Consider the following 22,347-nt stretch of genomic DNA (forward strand, 5'->3'; position numbering starts at 1 on the left):
AGTATAAATGCCACAAAAAAGGTATTTTTTTCAAAAATAGGGGACAATTGCTCCTTATATCTCAATTGTCACCACTACTATCCTAAGCTCCAGCTGAAGCTATCTTAGAATATTGAACTTTGTATTTTTTTAAAATAATAATTGACAACAAAAAGGTATTTTTTCAAAAAGAGGGGGCAATTGCTCCTTATATCACACTTGTCATCACTACTATCCTAAGCTCCTGCTGAAGTTAGATTAGAATATTGTACTTTGTATTTTTTTAAAAGTATAAATCCCAAAAAAAGATATTTTTTCAAAAATAGGGGGCAATTGCTCCTTATATCTCAATTGTCATCACTACTATCCTAATCTCCTGTTGGATCTAGATTCGAATATTGAACTTTGTATTTTTTTAAAAGTTTAATTGAAAAAAAAAGTATTTTTTCAAAAATATGGGGCAATTGCTCCTTATATCTCAATTGTCAGCACTACTATCCTAAGATCCTGCTGAAGCTAGCTTCGGATATTGAACTTTGTATTTCTTTAAAAGAATAAATTCCACAAAAAAGGTATTTTTTAAAAAATAGGGGTCAATTGCTCCTTATATCTCAATTGTCACCACTACTCTCCTAATCTCCTGCTGTAGCTATATTCGAATATTGAACTTTGATTTTTTTAAAAGTATAAATGCCACAAAAAAGGTATTTTTTCAAAAATAGGGGGCAATTGCTCCTTATATCTAAATTTTCATCACTACTATCCTAACCTCCTGCTGAAGTTAGCTTCGAATATTGAACTTTGAATTTTTTAAAAAGTATAAATCCCACAAAAAGTTATTTTTTCAATAATAGGGTGAAATTGCTCCTTATATCTCAATTGTCACCACTACTAACCTAAGCTCCTGATGTATCTAGTTTTGAATATAGAAATTTTTATTTTTTTAAAGTATAAATGCAACAAAAATGTATTTTTTGAAAAATAGGGGTCAATTGCTCCTAATATCTCAATTGTCAACACTAATATCCTAAGATCCTCCTGAACCTAGCTTCGAATATTGAAGTTTTTATTTTTTAAAAGTATAAATGCCAAAAAAAGGTATTTTTCAAATATAGGGGGCAATTGCTCCTTATATCTCAATTGTCACCACTACTATCCTAAGCTGCTGCTGAAGCTAGGTTCTAATATTTAAATTTTTATTTAATTAAAGTATAAATCAAATAAAAATGTTTTTTCAAATATGTGGGGCACTTGCTCCTTATATATCAATTTTCACCATTGCTATCCTAAGATCCTGCTGAGCCTAACTTCAAATATTGAACTTTTTATTTTTATAAAGTATAAATGCCACAAAATTGTATTTTTCATATATAGTGGGCAATTGCTTCTTATATCTCACGTGTAACCCCTACTATCCAAAGCTCCTGCTGTACCTAGGTTCAAATATTGAAATTTTTATTTTTTAAAATTATAAATGAAACAAAAATGCATTTTTAAAATATAGGGGGCAATTGCTACTTATATGTCAAATGTCACCCTTACTATCCTAAGCTTCTGCTGAAGCTAGTTTCGAATATTGAAATTTTTTAAAAGTAAAATACAACAAAAAGTTGTTTTTCAAAAACCAGGGTGTAAATAATCTCTATCTCTTAATTGTCACCGCTTTTGTCCTAAGCTCCTGCTGTCTAGCAATGTCTCTTGTATGCGTCAAATCTATTAAGTATCTGATGTAAGCACCCCATTCTTTAATTACCCGTGAGACATTCTTAACCATCGCAATACCTTTACGCTAATACCTCTTCGCAAAAAAAATTTATTATAATAATGAGAAAATTTTTACTCACCAGAAATTGCTTTGAATTATCCATTTTCTATGTAAATGCTTACAAAAAATGTCAGTTGTGTTATGTTCAATAAACTGTTGAGGAATCTAATTTGAAACCTGAATATATACAAAAAATAATTGGCAACTAAAAAAGACACACCGGTTTTGGTTTATCACTAAAAAAAAGACATTGAACTTTGAAATTGCGTCATTCCCTGGCAAAGAGTGTATTTGAAATCTGAATATATACAAAGAATAATTGCATAACAACGAAACAAGACGTGACGGTTTGGGTTTATCACCAAAAAAGACATTGAACTTTGAAATTGCGTAAATCCCCTGGCAAAGAGTGTAATGCTCCTGTAGAATAACATGATATTTCCTATATGTCTGTTAGAATAACATGGTATTTGCTATATGTCTGGTAGAAATGGTACTTAGATAACTACTGTGGCTCTCCTCACATTTAGGGTGATTCCGGGTATGCTACTAAAGATGAACAGCAATTAAACCAAAAACAAGTTTTTTCGGATAAAATTAAAAAGCAACCTTAAAATTTAAACGACCCCTCGCTTTTTTCACTAAAGTTTGACTTTTTGTCACAATTCTTTAAGAAAGACTATTCAAACACAAGGACCATTTAATTGGAATTAAAAGCACCTTTAAAGCACTATAAAACTTTAACGTAAAGAGCGGGGGAGATGCGGGTAAAGCCCCCTCATATACGGAATGTTTTCTGTTCCTTTCAAATGTTAACGTCACTCTTTAATTTTTGGAAAAACTTGTTGTTTTTTTCAATTACACTAAAGAGTTAAGTGGTAAAATGCCAAACAGAGAAAATGAGTTGTCGGCCAATTCATTTACAACAGACTATAGATGGCATATTTTTCGGTTTGGTCCTTTCATTTTTTCTTCTACTGCTGATGACGGTTACTGCATATGTGACCGAAATATCTTTTTTTTTGTGAATTTCTATCACTGTTATCATCATCACTGTCTATTAAAAGGATTTTATCCCTATGTGAACTTTCATTTACCGCAAAGGGATAACATGGCACCCTCATAGCCCTTTTCAGCCGATGCCCTATCCTGGTAATTAAGATTGGAAGCCACAATATATATTCACACGAGAAACATTGAGATGTTTAGAACTATGCTCCTGGAGATAAACTCCCTGAATTACCCTGAACAAAAAAAAATATAAAAGAAGCTTTTTTGGGAGAGTAAAGAGCAAAAAAAAGACTTATTAGCGAACAAAATTATTCAGTACGGCTAAACCACAAGGCTTTTGTCCTAATCAACCACTTACACTACACGCAGGAGCGTGAATTGGGAGGTGGCAGGGGGAGAATAAAACCCTCCTATACTTAAATTGTTTGTGATTTTCATAAAAGAAACCCCGCGATTTTGAAAAATATCATTTTTCTTGTGTATTCATAAAAAAATCAGAATTATCCTGATCCTCCTTACATTTTCAAGGTTTTTCACCCTTGAATTTGCAGTTAAGTTTCACCCGTTTCCAAATCCTTGAAGAACTAATGCCCAACTGAACATCATAGTTTCAAATGATTAATGTGTTTTTACAGTACCTCGAAAATGGAAAGGCTTACTTACTGGAGTTTGTTAAAAACAGTAAAATTTTCATCCCATATTTGTTTAGAGACATTTGGTAAATGAAACACTTGTGATCATCAACGAACTACATTTCTAAACCCTTTAATACTTTCAGCTGAGCACTAAGACAATATTATTTCCCCCAAAAATATCACTGGCTCATATTGGCCAAATTCGCAAATCATTTGTTTGTTTTGTTAATTGGACAGAAAAAAATTGTTCTCAACCGTGGTGTAAAATGTGGAGGGTGATGACAGACCCTTTATATACAGGGTAATTTTTATTTATTTTGAGTCTTAATGTCACTCTTTACTTTTATTTTATAAGAAAAGGTTTTTTTTTACTTAACGCTTGAAGGATTTACAGTAATTTAGCAAAAGCTAGGATGATATTTATTCTATCCCATTGGAGAAAGTATTCCATCAATTAGAAAAAAGACTCTTTGTTTTCAAGGAAAAGGAAATTGTAAGAAAATACTAGAATTATGAAGATTTATATCAAAGTTTGTTTTCCTGAGTTCTGTCCGTTTTTGGCTCCAAAAAAAGGAGATAAATGCAGTCTTTAAAAATGTGAGAATTTTCCTGATTTAATTAAAATCTTGTTTTCCACTTAAAACAAACAGGGTAAGCTCAGCCATAACCAAGGCTACTGTTATTGCTAGTGATAGCTAGAAAGGAGGGAACATATTTTATAATACAATTAAATCAAATATATTTTTTTGAATATGTAGTGAATTACAGCCATTGTAAGATGTGTTACTCCCATGCCAAGACCAATTGAGAAAATTGACACCATTGAACATGTGCCCTAGTAAACTCGATTAGACCTTTTTTTGTCCAAAAAGCCATGGAATTTTGCATCAGAACTTCTTTCTGTACATTGAGCAAGAAAAATAAGTCCTTATTATTTCAAATATGTTTAAATTTATGTCCTTGAAAAATAAATAAAAATTAAAAAATATTACCAGAATCTTGGCTGAATAAATGCTATTCAGGTCTGCGTAAGAAATTATGATATCATTTTATGTGCGCTATGTAAACTTGTTTTTTCATTAAAATATTACGTTAACCATGTTAGTGCTATTCTTTGCGCAGCTGCTTGTTACTCAATAGCCATGGCTTGCAAGGAGTTTTGTTGTTGCCTTTCATTCTTCAAATAATGTCTACTCTAGTAAGTAATCCCTTAGAATTTTTTTTCTCTCTCTCACCCTTCTTCCCTCACAATTTTAGTTTCTTTCCCCCATTCCTATCGCCTTTATGTCTCTGTATCTCTCATGCTTTGACTCTTTTTCTTCGTCTTTCTCTCTTCCCCTGTCTGTCCTGTCTATCTCTCTCTCTCTCCCTATCTGTCTGTCTCTCTTTCTCTCTCTCTCTCACTCTCTCTCTCTCGCCTTCTGCCTGAAAATGAAAAATTTGGCGATTAAACTCTACCCAACCAGATTTTCATACCTTCCTATCATGGTCCTTAATAATCTTCCATTCAATGCATTTTTCGCATTGCCACTTAATGGATGAATCCGTACTTTGACACAAATTTTAATATTCTACTTAGCAGCCAGTAATTAATTCTAACGGCAGTCAAACTTCTTAGTTGCCCTAATTTGTAGCCTAGGAAAGAATAGAGAGGAACTAACTAATATCATTAGCTCCTAACTTAAGGTACAAGCCCAAAGTTTCATCTTATAACCAATAAGTTCACCCTGAATAAAGTAGAATAAGTAATTATAAGGTGCATCAGTAAATCTTGTGCAATAGGCCACCTCTGAGGGCCACTTACGGCCATAAAAATAATGATGGCCACTAAGGATTTTCAAGTATAATTGTTTATATTTTAAATCGGTTCTGCAATTAAGAAACCAATTCGTGGCGGTCAAGTTTCTTAGCTTTTGCGTGTTACTATCAAAGCGGATAAAAAGCATAGCGGATAAGAAAAGGATTAATACCGACAAATGGCACATAGTGTTTGTGCCATGCAAGACTAGAGAAAATTTTAACCGCCAATTTGAACAAATCCACTCTAAATCAAACTAATCTCCCTCTTTCCAAGGCATAGCATAAAGATACTCACAAGAAGTTAAGGTAATGATGAAGACCGTCCCCCCCTTAGATCCGTTTTACTCTACAGAGTTTTGTGAGAATTATGTGCCATATTATTTTATTCTTTGGAGTAATATCATAAAATCCTTGAAAAACTTTGGCAATATTGTCAAGGTAAATTCTATGACTAATCTTGAAAAGATTACTGATGAACTTAAGCCCTTATAGGCTTACCTCATTGATAGGTTTTAATATTTGATGAATATCGTCTATATTTTAATCGTGGGTGTATTTTTAGAAGCACAGAGTTTGATACAAACTATCAGCTGATAGATAAATAATCCTTTTCTTTGGAAAAGCACAGTTGCATGATGTTCATTTAGGGTAAAGCCAATAAGCAGGGTTTTTGTCGTCAATAAGTCAGTACATGGTGCACCTACAGGGTGCGTACAAAAGTAATAAGACTGGCCGACGCGCGACCCCCCAACCGCCACCAGAGCGCTCTCAATAGGTGGTATCGGTGATTGGGGTCTTGCCAAAGCATCGCACCTTATATATAGGGTTTTGTGAGACCCTTGAACATATTTATATTTAACCTACCACTGTATTAATTGTCACAATTAGCAGTATCAACGTCAATGTCTAGTAATTTAGGAGCCCTTCTTGAAGAACCTGTTTTACAATTCCACAGGGACAAAATCTTTCAGAACAATCTCAAACTATTTATTTCAAGCTTTCCAATGTTTTAAATCTGTCTTTGATCCAATTTCTACTGATTGAATGAGAAACATCAAGGTATTACAGGAATCCTTAGAAAGCCCAAAAGTGTTTTCTATATTTAGATTTTTAGTGTCGAATAAGAAGAGGCACAAAGTCAGAGAATGTATATGAAATACAGTAAAGTAAGCTTCTTTTGCTGCAGCAAACCAAAAGTATAATGTGTTTACAGAACTGATACACTGTCGTAACTAATACATTCTGTTTAATCAAAACGGAGGAATAAATCATCTTTGCATGTTTTTTGTTTTTTCGCTTACAACGAGAAAACAATTTTGAAGTAGATTAACAAAACTGAAATATACAAAAAAAAAATATTTTTGACACTCAATTTATGTGTTGCATATAGCCTACGTTCGATTCTTTAGACACAAAAGAAAAATAGATTGTCTTTTTAACTTTTCATGACAGTTCAAGCTTTTGCCTGGTTTTAGCTTTTTTATTTATTAATTTTTTAAGTTTTTATACTCTTCTTATCCAAAGTGCAATTAAGACGGAATAAAAATATAGAAAAACAGGTATAATACTTCGATAAGACAGTGGAAATTAGAACGTCTTATTGAAATATTGTAATGTTGTTTTTTTTTTTTTTTGTATTGTTACACCCTTTTAATTTTGAATGGTAAAGCAGAGGGGATTAAGAAACTTCTTATTAAACATAAACAGAAAATGCCATCAATGTCGCGTAAGCTATTCATGGTATGGATTTGAATGAGCTGCAAGGCATCAAGAGCGTTTTTATTTATTTGTTTTATGGGGCCTTAACAGCTCTCTCTAAAACTAAAAAAAATAATTAAGACTTCAATTTTTGGTTATGAAAGGGCAGAAAAAAAAAAATCAAAAAGGATCTTCATAGCTGAACTTCCCCTTAATGGCTTAATACTCTTGATCCGAATCAAGCTTTGTAAAACAATCCAACAAGCTATATAATATAGGAGTGATTGTTAAGTAATAGTTTCCAACATTTTATAAATTTCCTCATTTGCCGCAAGGGTTCTAATATTTACAATTTAGAATAAATTGAAAATCTTTAAACTAAAAATCATACTACACTTTCGATGAGTCTTTTTGAACTATCAAGATTTAGGAAAGAGTTTTAGAAAGATCACAATTTGCTTCAAGCAACTATTCCTTATCCTAAAAATTCCGTTTAACTGGATTTAATCTTCTTCAAAAAATTGTTCGAGTGTTGAAGCAAGTTTGAATTCTTAAAGGCATCTATTCCGGTGCCAGAAGGCATTCAGGATTCATAAGGGATATCATAACGTTCGCATAACATCCAGAGGTATATAAACTTGTTTCTAATTGGCTGATTGGTTTTAGCTGGCAAATTATAGACCATTTTAATTGGCAATGCTCCTTAGAGTCTGATCTTTCGTAGCCATGTGAAACTACTAATATCTGGATCCATGTATTACTAATGTCTCAGTGCAAGCCGATATAACTTCTTGGGGCCATTCCTTCGAGATACAATTTTTCCAAAGGATATTTCTTAAGAACTTCATTCTAAACCCTGACACAGTGTACTTCTTTAATTTTGATGTGTATAAAACGCATTGGCTCAAACAATTTCTTAAGAACCAATTAGCTTCAGTCTAATTGGTAGGACTAGTGTTACTTTATGGCAATCTATTTTTTGTTTTTCAGTAAAACACAAAAGACACTTTAGGGCTAGTTTTACAAAAGACACTCTAGACTAGATTGAAAGTATGGAGGTCAGTCTCTTATTCAGAGTAAATTGCGCTAATGTCTGCTCGATTCATCTTTGATCGTTCTCTTTCTTTTGATCTGGAAAATGTTGCTGGAGAAGGTCATAAAAAAGATTTAAAGGAAGTAAAACGTCATGAGAGGGATTAAATATTGGGTTAGATCAGTAACATGTCCAGCTCTGTTGGCCTTAGATGGCTTGATACTACGATGAATTGACGCTGGTGCCAAATAGAGTTCTTATTCTGCGCAGGTCACAGTCATATTTTGGACTAGAATATCTAATATTGCTGTTGAAACTTTTTGTAAATTAGAAACTTTCGTTTTGAAAGAAAAGCTACTCTCGTGAATAAACCACCTGCCAAATTTTGTAACGAGCAAATATGAAAGACGTATATCAGTTTAAAGTTCTGTTTAAAATGACAGTGCTATTGGCGTCTTGATTTTTAGCTCAGTCTTGTTTATTTGTTTTTTGTTACACGTTTTTCTATTTTCAGAAGACATAATTGATGGATATATTTTTTTTAACTTGAAAATTTTGTGATTTTTGGAGCAGTCAAAAAATTCTTGCAATGGTGACACAAAATAAATACTTTCTAGGCAAAATTCAGTTACAATCTTAAATTCGTCCATTTTAATTTTTGGTAATTTTCTGTTTTTACTTTTGGACAAAACTAAAAAAAAACGTTTGAAATAGGAACTCTCAACGGTATTCTTTCAATCTATAATTTCGCAAATGATTTAGGATTTTCTTATAAGAAATAATACCAAGTTCTTTAATTAGTTTTAGCTTTAATTATTCCTCTTTAAAAGAATGACCAAATTCTCCCGCTTAAAGCAGTACAATCTTTTGTTTACAAATGGTTAAAATAAAAAAGTGTAATTCTCGGAAATACAAAATTATCAAAAGGCGTTAGTAGTGATTGGTCGTTTTTTCTTGGAAGCTAATTCCTTAATTAGTGGCGATAAGCATTTTTTTATGGAAATCAGTTCTGATATGTGACTCCAAACATTGATGAGAGTTAGAATTTTGAATTCGAGATAAAAGTCAAAATATCCTTTAATACCCAACCCTCAAACTTTTGACATTAATTACTATTGAAGAGGGGTGACGCTTTACAATGTGCTGACTAACATGAGTTACCTGATAATGAACATGCATAGATTTTCCTTTCAAAAGTGTTTTAGATAGTTTTCCTTACAGTTCACATTGTTTTATGTTTATAGTTTCTAAGGATTTTCCCACGGTGTTTGCTATTATGATAATTCCGTGGTATTTTGCAAAAAGGGACTAAGTTCATCATGCTCTGAAAAAGAGCTAAGAATGCGGCTCGAATCGATTGGCCTTTTCAAAATGGGCTTCTCTTTAATTCTGACCGAGTTATAAATTGTTCCAAAAGGGCGTAAAAAAGAGCGTAAGTCCCTTATCTTCTAGGTAACGAACAACTCAGCAACAATTGGACATTTCCAGCGAATTCTGATCGAAAAGTTAACTAGGAATTAGTCTTTAAAGTTTCAAGCTTCTTAACTTCTGATTTTTTAGAAACATTTTTTTTTATTGTGCGTTTTTATTTTTATTTTCATCTCCTATAACCTTAGAAAAAGTGGACTTAAACCCTTTTTGCAAAAAGCCGCGATATTTACAGCACCATTAAGCCGTCTCTTCACTACGGCTTTTCAAGGAAAATTCGCCCTTGCTTTTTTTACTTTTGCTTGCCGCTCCATTCTCTATTGGTACTTATAAAAGCTTAAAGTTTGCGTATTTGAAGTGTTTTTTCACGAAAAGTTTAATCTTGGGAAGCAAATGATGTTTTTACCCAACCGACTTGGATAAAGCCATAATGAAGACAGAACCTTACCTAAAGATTATTTTTTTTCCTTTTTTTATGCAAGAGCTACTGCTCCAACTAGACGTAGGGATTTATACACTGTAGTGATGAGACATCAAAGTGTTCGGGGTATGTAGCTGAGGAGTTTACCTTTTCATTTTTTAAATACTGGATTTACTGTAGAGGTTCCAAGCTCCTATCTACAAAAATGTGAAATGTTGTATTTTTATCAGAGGAAAGATCACGGATGCGTGTTTATTTGTTGTTGATTTTTTTTTCGAGGGATGATCGTATCAAACCAATGGTCCTAGAAGATCTGGAGAGGTCTCACTCGAACGAAAACCAACTTCATATTGGCCTTTTAAGTAAATAAAATAAAAAAAAACAAGTTTTTTTAACTGAAAGTAAGGAACGACGTTAAAACTCAAAACGAACAGAAATTATTCCGTATATGAAAGGGGATGTCCCCTCCTCAACGCCTCGCTCTTTACGATAAAGTTGTTTATTGTGTAAAAAAATTAAGTTGTAAGAAAGTCAAACTTTAGCGTAAAGAGCGAGGCGTTGAGGAGGGGACAGCCCCTTTCATATACGGAATAATTTCTGTTCGTTTTAAGTTTTAACGTCATTCCTTACTTTCAGTTAAAAAAAACTTTTTTTTTAATTTTTGAACGTTTTTGAATTAATGCAGGTTTTGATTTTGGCTCACCGTACATGAATAATTAAAATAAAATTTGCATATTAATTTTACTTTTATATGGTTGAATGGCTTTCTCGAAACTTGTTTAATTATATTTACGAACGTTTTTATCAGTAATAAATATGCGTAACTTACGAATTAACTTATGTAACGAACTTCTATATTCATAGATATTTAATAGGTATATTAGGGGGTTCGACCCTTAGTCAATACCTTGCTCTTTAACCTGAAGTCCAAATTTTGTTCCAATTCTTTAAAAATGACCCTTAATCACAAAGGCCGTTAATTAGAATAAATAGCTCTTATGAAAGTACTAAAAAATCTTTGGCTTAAACAGCGAGGTATTGACTCGGGTGTGAACCCAATCATATACGTAATGTTTTCTGTTCGTTTTAAGTTTTGATGTTGCTCCTTACCTTCTTTTGAAAAGGTTGTTCTATTATTTAATTTCTGATCTTTTTCTTTAATAATGATAGGAAATCCGGCACCCCCTTCATAGCAATGTCCTTTCCCCCATAAAAACTTCATTCATGGAAAGATCCTCCCATATAGCCCCCACCCCACCCCCCACCTACCAGAAAAAAAAAACTGAAAACGTCTGTATACTTCCCAATAACCAATACTATATGTTAACATTGGGTAAAGTTCATAACTTTCAGCCCTTCCCCCGAGGACTTCGCGGGATTAAGTCATCCTAAAAGACATAGTTATTATATTTTCGACCATGCTGAACAAAATAGATATCTAAAAATTTTGATCGGGTGCATTTGGGAAAAAATGAGCGTGGGAGGAGGCCTAGTTGCCCTCCATTTTTTGGTCACTTAAAAAGGGCACTAGAACTTTTAATTTCCGTGGCAATGAGCCCTCCCACGATATTTTAGGACCACTGGGTCGATACGTTCACCCCTGGGAAAAAAACAACAAATAAACATACATCCATGATCTTTCTTCTGGCAAAAAATACAAAATTCCACATTTTTGCAGATAGGAGCTTGAAACTTCTACAAGAAGGTTCTCTTATACGCTGAATACGATGGTGTGATTTTCATTAAGGCTCTATAACTTTTAGGGGGTCTTTCCCCCTTTTTTCTAAAATCAGCCAAATTTTTTCAGGTAGCTTTTGATGGGTAAGACGTAAAATCCGTTTCAACGGAATCAAAATTCCGTTTTTAGAGTTTCGGTTACCATTGATCCGGGTCGCTCCCTACTTACTGTTCGTTACCACGAACTGTTTGACAAAAAGATTGGAGAGCAATCAACACCACGCCCACGCCTTCCTTTTTTCCCCAAGGACATACGATCAAAATTTTAAGACAGCCATTCGATTCAGCACAGTTCAAATGACCAATAACTATGCCCTTGGGGATGATTAGGCCCCATAGAGTCTCTGGGAAAAGGGCAGTAAGCTGCACAATTTTCCCATTGTTCACATGTAGTATTTGTTATTGAGAAATATACAGATTTTTTTTCATAAGGAGGGGGGGGAGGAGAATTTTTGCAGGAGGCTTCCATTGGGAGGCATGCTTTGAGGGTAGTTTTTCCACGGAATTTCTTAACGGGGGGGAGGGTGAAGGGAATCGAAGAACTATCAGAAATTAAAGGAAAAAGAACATGTTATTGAGACTGAAAGTAAGAAACAGCATTAATACTTAAAACAAATAGAAATAAAGCTGTATATGAGGGGGACTACCCCTTCCCCAACCCTCGATCTTTACGTTAAAGTTTAACTTTTTGTCGTAATTCTTCGAGGAAAACTGCTCAAGCATAAGGGCCGTTTTATTTGAATGAGAAGTAGTTTTAAAAAACTTTAAAACTTTAGTATAAAGAGTCGGGGTTGAGGAAGGGGCAGTCTCCCTATATACGAAATATTCTCTGTTCGTTTCAAACCTTAATGTTGCTCCTTACTTTATATTATACTATATACTATATACGAAATATTATACTATATACGAAATATTTTCTGTTCATTTCAAACCTTAATGTTGCTCCTTACTTTCTGTCTAAAAACTAGTTCTTTTTTTAATTTAATTTCCTTAGAAAACAAAACTTCAGGAACCGTTTTGAACTAATTAGTTTATTAGCCAAGTCTTAAGCTTTCTTAGCTTTTAGCATTCCCAGAGGATCATGAATCCCGTCAGCGTGGCGACCAGATAAGGTAGCCCCCGGGTGAAACAAGAAGACATTAACAAATTTCTAAGAAATAGGGAAATGAGAAATATTGACGTTTAAATTTTGGCATAAATAGAGCTAATAGAATCCCTACCCCCCCCACCCCAACACACCGAAAATAGCAAACACTAATTTAGATTAATAAGAAACTACAGGTATAATATATCTGTCTGAACTTAAATTTTCTATTATAGGATTATTATAAAATGTTATGTTATATGTTTAACTTAAACTGAGAGTTTGAAATTGAAAATCCTATTCACCAGTTGTTAATCATTTTACATGAACAGGCAATATCGAAAAGCGGGGAGTAAAGTAGGAGCTATTATTGCCGTCAAGAAAAACACCAAGCTCCTTCTCAAAGGCCACGTCCTTGAAACTCTCTCAATTGAGGTTCAGATTGTCCGATGATTATGTACAACTGAATACAAATTTGGAGCTTCAATTACAATCTTTCACTGGAATGGTGTGTTGGGTGGGTAGTGACATATCTGTATTGCCTTTCTATACCAACAAGGAGATAAATATTTAAAATGGAGAAATTGTCTTGACATTAGATAAAACTGACTAAGTGAGCCGAACTACTGTATTTACACAATATAACCAGTATTTCTCATTAGCAGAAGGGTGAATTGAAAAAATTACTTCAAATTTGGACTTCAAAATTCAGGGCTGAAAACCATTCGTAGAATTAGATAAAAAAAGAAGCACAAATAGAATAAGGCAAACATTAAAATTTAAAATTAGAATTTTAACTTTTCAAGGAAACATTGACTACAGCTAAAAAAATTTTACAACAAAAATGTAGTTATCACTAACAACTTATCGCAGCACCAAGACGCCGGAGGGTCATGCTTGCTACACGAGCTCTTTCTCTACCCAATTATTTTTGGATATTCACTCTTGAATCCCTACCAGGAAGTAGTACTACATTTAAATATACCCTTGTGATCTCCTTTCTTTCCATTTAAATGTGTCCTGTACTTGTGTTACCCAAGCTGGATACCAAAAAGACAATATTTTCGGCCACCTCATTGGCGTCAGTTTACAAAAATTAGGAGGGGCATAATGTATTTTTCAAAATCTAGGCAGGGTTTTGTAATTTTTAAAATTTCCAATGAGAATACTAGGGGATTTTCTTAATGAAAACAAAGGAAAAAAGGGTTTTTATCAAAATTTAAGGGAGTCTAGGCGGACCAAAATCCCACTGCCCTCCCCTCAATTGGTGTCACCGTTTATCCTTCATCAATAAGGTGTGGCCTGGTAGTCTCAACAAGTCTTTCATTTTTGTCTTAGGAAATTGGAATGAAGCACATTTGTCATATAGCTTATTCTTTGATATTCAGTCACTAAAGCCTATACCCAAAAGTACCTTTAGGTAGGTCCCTTGGAATTTTACAACATATTTAAAAGGAAAAAGGTCTTTCTCCTTTCAATGCTTCTTTTACTGATTTGCGTTTTTGCCATTTTATTAATATGTTTCCCTTCTCAAATCTTTTTTTCCCTTTTCTTATTGATTTTCTAAATCTCAACAGTCACTTTTTTTAAAGCAATTAATCATCTAAGATACTTCTTTTTTTTACTATTTATCCCAATTTTATTATTCTTTCAGTATCTTAGAAATTCTTGAATTTTAAAAAATTGTTTTCTGTGTTATTGCAAGGGAGTTTGAAAATTTAGAAAAAGGGATAATCTCTATTAGAAATTTGTATTTTATCCTTGTACATCTTAAAAAAAAACAAATACTTATAATTTTCCAACTTTTTTTATTTGAGCTCCACCATCTCCGTTCTACTTGAAACACGGCATAAATTACCAAAATCAATGAAAATGTTTAAAAGATTTGTACAGCATTTTTTCCCATCCCGTTCTGTCTTCATGCTTCACATAATGTCAGTGTATAAATACGTTTAAAAGTATACTTATTCACATAGCTTGAGGTATAAGTCTATGGTACATTTAAATCTATATATCATTGGGGAAATTAGCACATCGCACCCGTTAATAACTACTATCAAAGATTTCCTGAAAATTCCTTAAATTAAATCAGTCTGACTTGCAATTTGATCTTTTCCCAATATTTATCCATGTATTTCCCCAGAAATTTTGTCTCGGGGGTTGGGGGGGGGTCAATAATATAAAAATTATTTTATTTGACAAAACGAAAAAAATAGAAAAGAATAGAAAAACGAGGATTATAGGAGCCAGTGAAAAATGTAGACTATAATGCAGTGACCTCCGCTTGACCGTCCTCAGTGCACGATAATAAAATAAAAATTACTAATAAAAATACAAGAATAATATAAAAAATCAAACCTTAAAGTAAAGCACAACTAAAATTTGACAACCCTTTCCATGTAACGGTGAAAGGGTAACTGAATAAAAATACAGTACTAAATGGTAATTCAATTTTTTAATTTTATACGGAGCATTTTAAAAATTAAACCCTTCCCAGGTAAGACACCATCACAGATTAGGTGAGGTTGCAAAATATAATTTTGTTGATTTAATTAAATATGATCAAAATTAATTAGTTCAGTATAAATGGGGCTTAAGTAGGTTTCTCAAGTGTCTCTATTGAGAGCTACCTTTTGGTGAATGTACTTTTTATCTCAACTACCTTCCTCAAAACTTGCATGAGGCCTTTAACGGGGGCAATAATGGAGGTGTTGTCAAATAAAATGGAAAGGTGTGGATCGTCATACACATGTTAAGCCCAGGCGGAATCAAAAGTCTCAGGCCTTTGGCGTAACTCCATCGCTTTGTCGATTGACGATCTAGGTTCCAACAACCTCTCCCCCAATTGCTGGTGGGTTCTTCAAACATAGAAACAGCCGCAAGAACAGGGAACCCTATAAACACCACTGCCACAAATGGGGCTCGTTTTATCTTTGCCGTTGTTTAAATAGCTCTGAGTTTTATTAGAATTTTTGAAGGTGATATTTAAGTTACGTTCTTTTAGAATTCTTTGCAGTTTGTCTAAAGTTCTGAATTTATTTTTTATTTTTTTTTATTTTTTTTAATAAATTGAAATCGAATTGAATTGAATTGTCACTTAATTTGGGTAAATAGGATAAAAGAGTAAAAACTTTCTCATCACCCACTAAAAAGATGATATCTATTGGAGGTTGTGGAGATGATTAATCCTTTTCTGACTTTTTTGTTTATTTTCTATGATGGATTCCAGTAACTTGATGGGATATCCATTGCAAAACACAATGTCCTTCAGATAATTCAATTCCGGGAATATATGAGCTTTTGAACAAATTCTTTTTAGACGATCAACTCATGATATAACTACTCCTCTTTTTACGCAAGGAGGTGGTTGGAAGAGAAATGCAAATATCTATCGTTATGTGTAGTTTTTTTTATAAATCGAAAATTCAAGTCTGAGAGATTTACTGAAGATTAAGACATTTATATATTTTATTTGACATTTTGGAAAAGAAAGACAAAGAAAGCTCATAAAAAATTCGGATTTTTATTAGGATCGGACAGCCTAAGCAAAATTACTTAAATTTCCAAACTTCCTGGAATGCGTCCCTCCCATTGCTATTCCTATGAAAATACTTACAGGTCTTGTTCCGAATCTTTTTCCATCCGTTTGTGTTTTCATAATGCACAATAATATCCCTATACTAACACATTTAATGCTATATTTATCTGTACAACATGAGGTGTAAGGCTACGGCACATTTAGATCCATTTTTCATTGGGAAAAGTACCACTTAATATCCGCTCGTATTTACTATCAAGGATTCCTAAAGAAACTAACTTTCCTATGGAAATTTTCTAGGGAAGAAACAGCATTGCGCCAGGATTGAACCGTTTCTGCTTTCCTAAATGTACCAAGATAACTGTTCGTGGGGAACACGTATTTTTGTTGCATGTCATCAACTGTCTTTATGAAGAACTATAAGAATAGTTTTTGTGAAATTATTTTCTATTAGTTTCTTGTAAGCAGTTTTACCATCTTAAAAATACGAGTCCCCTCCCAAAAAGAAAATATTGGCAGGTATAGCGGATCTTACTGTTATTAATACTATTATATTAAAAGCTTAATTAATCAATCAGTATAATTTTTTTTATTCATATCTTTGAAAATAAAATAGAGAGTTAATGATTCAAAGATTTGGAAACTTAGAGGTTCGTTGTATGCTCCTTACCTTAGACTAGTGGTCTCCAGCCTTTTTAAAATCCTTTATTCCTTAGAAAAGATTTTCATCATGAGAACCCTCTCCCATGTAACACTATTAAGCATCTATAATATTTTTAAGACAAAGTTGTATTTTCTTCGTCAACTTACTAAAGACTAAGCTTTTAAGGCACCAATAAGTAATTCATAATGTTAGAAAATAAAACCAAATCTAACTAAATCATTTTCTAAACAAAATTATAAGAACAAAAACATTGTGTAAGTTATTGTTATAAGTCGTAAAACAATAATGAACCTAACTTGGACACAATTTTTAACATATCTTCAGTCTAAAGTAACATTTTGTAATGTCATCTTCTGAACAATTCAGCACGAACATTCATGAACAGACAACTGCTTATATTTATGAGCACAAAAATTAATACTTCTTAATGAGATCCTTGAGTTGAGAATCGAGCTGAGCTTTTTAAAATCTGGACCAAATGATGACGGGTAGAACCTTAATCTGGAGCTGCATGAAGTTTATTTCTATGCTTGTTCTTGATAAATGCAAAAGATGAAGATGACCTCTCAACAAGTACTGAGCTTTGGAAAGGCAACAAAAACTTCAGGGCTCTATCACCGATGCTATAATGTTTTTTCGATGTTCTGCCCAGAACTCAGCAATATTTACACGTTTATAGCCTACTCGGAACGCAGAAAAGAATCTGTTAAAATTTGAACTAATGCCTCTTTATGTGAGGCTGACAAGTTGTTTGCTTGAACGAATACCTTTGTTATTATTTTGGAATAGCATTTTTTAATTAAGATTAATCGAGTTACCAGTCCTGGTTCAGCAACAAATTAAATTTATTTTCTCACTATCCAGTTTTTATTAAAATACATTTTTTAATTATTGATTACTATGAGCCGTGGTTCGTTCATTACAAACTTAAAGCTACCACTGCAACCATGATAAAAAAAAATTGAGACGTGGTGGAACATTTTTACTTGCAGATATTTAAATATGAATGAAAAATTACAACCAGGTTTTTGTAAGTAAGTTGCTGTAAACCAGTATAATTAAGCAATTTGGCAATTCCAACTTCAAAACGAACGAGATAATGAGCTATTGACTACGAAATTTGTTTGCTTTATCACCACTGCAAATATTAACCTCACGAATGAGAATGCTTCCCTTACTTACTCTGGGAGTGAGCAACACAGGCAGGGTCGTATCCATGATTTTTTCGGGGGGGGGGGGGTACATTTAGATTTTTTATGGGGGTTTTACAAAAAGAACTTTTATAAGGTACATCAAAAATTTTTTCATACTCATTTTTATTACGTTTTTACGAGCCGGACAAACATTTCGAAGGGGGGGGGGGGATTTCTGGTCCTAATTATTGAGCAATCCTATACCCCGATGGTAGTGTGAATGAATGGCCATACTCATTATAGTATAACTAAACCGGAAACACTTGATTTTTTCATGGGAAAAATAGACATGGGTAATCTGTTGTTAATTCAAAAACATAACGTAAATGCACTGTTGGAACTTAATATGAAAACTAACTTTTGATTTAAAACGTAACTAAATATTATAAACGCAACCTCCGTGGCAATTCTGCCAAGATGTATTGATTACGCCATTACCAATATTTTTCGCGTACCTCCTCATAAGCTTCTGGGTACACCTGGGGGTGCGCAAATAACATATTGGAAACCACTGCCTTACACAATCCTGTGCCTAGAGGAGCACCAAGGGCATCGACAAGGAGTCTTCAGTGTTCGTTTTTCCCTGCTACTGTTTGCACATCTTCCCACACTCTTAAGAGAGTGGAGATCTGAATGTTACGTGTGGCGTGGGGTGCTCTTAGGACAACCTCTCACCCTCGATCCCAAAAGTTACCACTGGTAGGTTTTCTTGGGAGTTCTAAGGCTCCCCTTTCAAGGCATGACTGAGATATTGCCACCGATGTCAATAAGTGATATCATTGCTTCTTTGCTTGTAAAGCCCAAATGACGGTCTTGTTCGCGGCAGTTCCTTTTCGTTTTAAGTTTGATTTAGTTATTTACTGTAATTTCTATTCGTTTTGGATTTCGTTTATTTACTGATTGATATTAATTTAAGATCGTTTTCCGTTTGAAATACTATTTGACTTTATTTCTGCTCGTCGTAGGCCTAGTGTTACTCTTTACTTTTCTTTAAAAGCTGCTTTTGTGAATTTTTTTTTTTAGAATTAATTTCTGTTTGTTTTTAATTGACAAAGTGAAAAAAAAATTGCCGTAGTGGCATTAGTAGCAGTCGTAGTAGTAGTAGTCATTCTAGCAATAGTCGTGTTAGTAGTAGTCCTGATAGTAGTTGTCCTAGTAATAGTAATAGTAATCGTAGTAGTTGCCGTAAATTGTAGCAGTAGGCCTATTAGTAGTGGCAGTCGCAGTGGCAGTAGTAGTCATGGTAGTATTAGTCGCAGTTTCGAAGTAGTAGTGTTCGTAGTAGCAATGGTCCACACAGTAGTAGTCGTCCCCCTGAAAGCAGTAGTAGTTGCAGTAGTAATAGTCGTATTAATATTAGTTATAGCAGAGGTAGCCGTAGTATTGGTAGCCGTAGTGGTTATAGTAGTAATAGCTGTAATAGTTGTAAGTTGTAGTAGTTGTATAGTAGTAGTTGTGGTGGCAGTCGTGGTAGTAACAGTCGAAGTCGTAGTAATACTAGTGGTATGTGTAGTTTGAGTAATCTTGGTAATAACAGTCGGTGTAGTTATAGTAGTAATAGTTGTAAAGTTGTAGTAGTGGTAGTTGCAGTAGTAAGTCTTTTGGTTCGTTCAACATACCCCTCAACGTGCCTTGAATGTTTCAGCTCTGTAGTAGTTGCATCAGTAATAGTCTTAGTAGCTGTGATTGTAGCAATAGTAGTTGTAAAGGTACAAGTAGTAGTAGTTGTAGTTGTCTTAGCAAAATTAGAGTAGGAGTAGTATTAGCAGCAGTAGAAGTAGCATGTATCATAGTAGTTGTAGCAGGAGTTATTGTAATAGCAATATTTGTTGTAGGAGTAGTAGTGGTCTTAGTAGTGGTAATAGTGGCAGTGGGAGTCGTTGTAGAAGTAGTAGTAGTCACATTAGTTTTAGCAGTATTATTTGTAGTAGTAGTGGTAGCAGTAGTAGTCATAGCAGTAGAAGTAGTAGTAGTAGCAGTCGTAGTAGTAATAGTTGTAGCAGTACTAGTCGTAATAGTCGTAGTAGTCATAGTAACTGCAGCCGTAATAGTAGTAATCGTAGTATTTAGTTGTAGTAGAATTAGTAGTAGTAATAGTAGTAGTAATAGTCTCAGTAGTAGTCGTAATCGCAGTAGTGTAGCAGTAGTATCCCCCTCTACATGCCAATTCAGTCTCTGAACTGGAAAGTACTAGTTTTTGAAGTCAATCGGATTAACTTTTATGCTTTGTTATATTGCGCAATTGCGATTGAGTGCGTCACGATCAAAGTATAAACACATACTGAACAAGTACTGACAAAACCTATCCTCTCCACACAAAAAAACTGACCCTTTTCCGCGTCTCCGGAGACGATTCCATACCTATGCAAACCTGGCGAGTAAATCACAAGTTCCGTAGGTGATCATACTTGTTCCGTAAAAGCTGTATTAAATTTAATTTATTGGCTCGGAGCGATTAAGTAGTACAACATTTACCCTCTAGAGGCACTGAGGTACGCGAGGTCACTTTAGGAGAGTTTTGTCAGTACTTGTTCAGTATGTGTTTATACTTTGATCACGATAAATCATTTGGATAAGCTGTTTATTGTATAGATAGCTGATAACTTAGATTTTTGGATTATTATTGACTGTATTTGATTGGATTATCTTATTTCGAAGGACTATTTTAGTGTAAAATTGGCAGTTTTAAGGCCTGTGCGTTAACGTGCACTGTATAGTACCGTGCAGTAAAGGCAGGTGGACCAACTTCACACAGGTTGGATTTGAAATCCACTCGGATGCATTAGTGAGGCTCGGCCCTCACTCAAAGATATATCTTTTTGTCTTGTTTATCGACTCATTCTAATCAAATTTATAATAATTATGCAGCGTTTCGAGCAGTTTGATGTTGCGCTGGCTAAATTCAAGAACTATCCCCTTTGGCCAGTAAGAGATATTCAGAATTTAAAGGACTCAAAAGGGAAAGCCTACATAACTCGTTTTTTGCTACGGAAGTCACGATGAATTCAGGCTCATTGATGCGAATCTTCAAAAATACGACCCTAACACGACTGATTCATCTACACCTGCTGTTAAAAAAGCATTTGCCGAGCTTGCAAATACTCCTGAAATTTATCAGATTCTTTCGAAGACACTTTTAGCCCTGAAAACTAGAGGTAAAGTAGGGTCCACCTTGGTTTATTCCAGCGTTGCCCCAATTTATGAGCAATTAGTTGCTACTGCAGCCCAGCTAGAGAAGACAAAAAGTGATTTGCTTGAAAATATTACGCAGAAAGTGACTATAAAAGTTTAATGATTCAAGGCCAATCAAAGAGCCTGCTGAACTAATAATCAGCCAGGTTTATGATGCAATCACACTCAAGTTTAATCTGAAGTTTGCGAAAATTGAACAGGCTTTAAAGGGTCTGAGAACTCAAATTGAGAACCTTGAGGACAGAATCATTCGAATTGAAACAAAGTTGGATGATTTTGATCAGGAGTCCCTACTCGACAGCCTTGTATTTCATGGGGTCAAACAGTTATCAAGTGTGAAAAATTGCAGGGCAATACTTCAAATTCTGAACAGCAAAATGTCCCTAACCGAACTCTTGCCTTCTGTTCTGATCAATGTTTACTATCGCTGCCTGAATAATTAGATCCCGCAGTATGAAGAAAGTTCTACTAGAGTTGCTCCGATCATTGTTAAATTTTCTAGCAAAGATGTAGCCCGAAAAGTATTTAAAGCAAAATCTAGATTTGCATCTACTGGAATTTTTATATCGGATTCTCTAGCAAAGCGACGCAAGGACATTTTGAATGCGGCTAAAGAGATTTACGGTCCGCATAATGCGTGGTCAGATCAGGGTCAGATATTGGCAAAGCCTAGTGTAGGGTCAGCAATAAAGAAAATACGGTCTATTGCTGATTGCATTTAGTATTAGAAGTTATAATTTGTCTGTTTGTTTTCGTTTTTTTTTCTTTCTTTTTTGAAAATAAGCTATTTTGTGTGTGTGTGTGTGTTTTTTTTTAGGTATGTTTAGTATATTGCAGTATTGGTATGATTGCTGTGATTTTATTTATTTATTTATTTTTATTTTTTTTTATCTATAGCCTCTTAGATATTTTTTTTATTTATTTTATTCTGTGTGTGTTGCGGTGCAGGTTTGATACATAGTTTCCTTAAGTTATATGAATTTTTCTAACTCAGACTCTGGGGATTTTTACTCCCGTGATGGGCGTTTACTTCAATTACAAAGAAACCCTTAGATGTTTTTCGTATTGTTAATAATTCAATTGGTCAATTTAAAAGAAATTCCCTAAATATTTCCCAGTCAATTAATAGTAAGTATGTTTCTGATTTAATGTGGGCTACTAGACGAGAT

General features: G+C 33.9%; 1 protein-coding gene and 1 pseudogene across 2 annotated transcripts in view; one reads left to right on the forward strand and one right to left on the reverse strand.

Moving 5' to 3' along the window:
* LOC148947167 (zwei Ig domain protein zig-8-like) overlaps positions 1–16,365 on the reverse strand; it is a 326,989-nt gene extending 310,624 nt beyond the window's left edge. For both annotated transcript variants that reach the window (XM_089097298.1, XM_089097297.1), the window contains exon 1: positions 16,208–16,365. In XM_089097298.1, the coding sequence (XP_088953424.1) occupies positions 16,208–16,249 (42 nt within the window). In that variant the 5' untranslated portion in view covers positions 16,250–16,365. The remainder of the gene's footprint in view (positions 1–16,207) is intronic.
* A 1,430-nt stretch (positions 16,366–17,795) lies between these two features.
* On the forward strand, positions 17,796–21,900 carry LOC148947168 (uncharacterized; annotated as a pseudogene).
* Positions 21,901–22,347: the final 447 nt, after the last annotated feature.

Source organism: Artemia sp. Qi Xiang Cuo, chromosome 11, assembly GCF_049724085.1.
Source record: "Artemia sp. Qi Xiang Cuo chromosome 11, ASM4972408v1, whole genome shotgun sequence".
NCBI lineage: Eukaryota > Metazoa > Arthropoda > Branchiopoda > Anostraca > Artemiidae > Artemia > Artemia sp. Qi Xiang Cuo.